Below are 1,700 nucleotides of genomic sequence, written 5' to 3'. Positions count from 1 at the left end.
ATTCCTACTGATAAGCTGTGTGCATTAACTCCAACAGCCTCTAACATTTTGCTCCTTGTTGGTGAGTTGATTCAAACAGCCACATTGCCTTATTTATCTCTAATGGCTACTTGATTTTATAGCATTGGTTCAAGGTGATTTGCTCATTGATAATTTGATATTATCATACCCAACACCATAATATATTTTATGTGTGATGGTGAATGCACAAAAATGTAGAAAAAATCGTTATCTTATTCATTTATGAAGACAAATGATGAAATAGGACTGATGGGAGAACAAGAATAATCCAAGATTTACTATTTTTAATATTTGAGTAATGCTAGTCATTCTAAATTTAATAATTACTACTTATGCTAGTCATTCTAAATTTAATAATTACTACTTTTAGTTAGAAATCTTAATTCCACAACAAAGGTGCTAGTAATGTGAATCTTCCTTAGTTTCAAGATGTACAGGCTTCTAATTTCCACACAAGGATTCTTTGTTGCATTGAAGATAAGGTTGTCTAAAATGTGTTTTCAACACATTGTTTTGATTGAGTAATTTCTTACAAATGAAGTGCATATTTAGATGCAGTAGGTTGAACTGGGCAAGACTATTTCAATAGAAAGCACAAAATAACTTTCTACGGGCTTTCAAAGTCTACTCGATGGAAGGTGCGTATGTTATTCCCTGGCAATACAGTTGTAATTAATATTGAGATTCCTGGGCTTAGCAAACGTGTCTAGCAGGATTAACAAAAAAAGAAACCAATTTGCTTTGATTTATTGAGATTTCTTAGGCTTATTGAAGCGTCACACATTATTTTGAGGTGGTGTATGATCATATTTAGTGCAGCCACCACGAACTCACAAATGAGTTCAATACTTCTGGTTTGTCTAATCGAGAAAGCTGATTTTTTATGGTGATTATTGATTTACCAAATCCGTTATAGCCTGCCTCTTACTTGTGCCTTAACTCTTCCTAATCTAGATCGTAATTTTGATGTGGACTGGGAACAATGTAACGAGACCATTTCGAGTGGCAGGAGCAGCTGCGTTGGCACCTGCGATTGACAAAGGATTGAGGAGAATCCAAAACTACTTCAACTTTCCGACTCTCGTCTATGCTTTTGCGCTTGTGGTGGGCATAGTTGCTGGATCATGCTCGACAGTTGTTGGGTTGCTTATTCTCTCAAGATGGGGGAAGTGAATTCAGACGTGTTTGGAACTTCTATATGACATTTTTCTTGCCGATCTTTCATTTTTTACTTTGCAGCAATAAATTGCTCTGTTATGGTAGTTGGTGGTACTGTAGACTTGACTGTACTTAAATTTGTTGTTAAACTTGGTCCACAGAATTTGATCTTGCGTTGTTGTGATGTCAGAGGTTCGACTATTTCTTCGTTACGTGCTTTATTCGCCCCAGTCCAAATCAATTATTTTCTAGTTGGAGCGTAATTGTAAGATGGAACAACCTTAGTTTCTATCAACATTATGTTGGAAAATAAGGGGTTGGATAAAAAACAACAACAAAATTATGGAAACAATTATGAATAGAAATCACGAAATACGTCAAGAATGAATTTGAGGCTTGAGTACCGGATCGTTGTCCTCAAATTATATTTGCCCCCTTTCCAGATGTTTAAGGGTGTTATGGCAAATGGTTTGAAGGATTTTAACAAGTCTTGATGCAGAAAATAACAAAGCACGAGAAAT

The 1,700-nt window shown here is 35.5% G+C and overlaps 1 protein-coding gene across 4 annotated transcripts in view; it reads left to right on the top strand.

Moving 5' to 3' along the window:
- Nucleotides 1-1,391, top strand: part of LOC111385885 — a 3,792-nt gene extending 2,401 nt beyond the window's left edge. For 2 of the 4 annotated variants that reach the window (XM_023010309.1, XM_023010308.1), the window contains one exon: nt 976-1,391. In XM_023010309.1, coding sequence (XP_022866077.1) covers nt 976-1,194 — 219 coding nt within the window. In that variant the 3' untranslated portion in view covers nt 1,195-1,391. The other 2 variants (XM_023010310.1, XM_023010311.1) reach the window with 2 other exon arrangements.
- The last annotated feature ends 309 nt before the right edge of the window (nt 1,392-1,700 follow it).

The sequence above is a fragment of the Olea europaea genome, unplaced genomic scaffold, assembly GCF_002742605.1.
Source record: "Olea europaea var. sylvestris unplaced genomic scaffold, O_europaea_v1 scaffold3327, whole genome shotgun sequence".
NCBI lineage: Eukaryota > Viridiplantae > Streptophyta > Magnoliopsida > Lamiales > Oleaceae > Olea > Olea europaea.
This window is presented reverse-complemented; position numbering and strand designations above follow the sequence as displayed.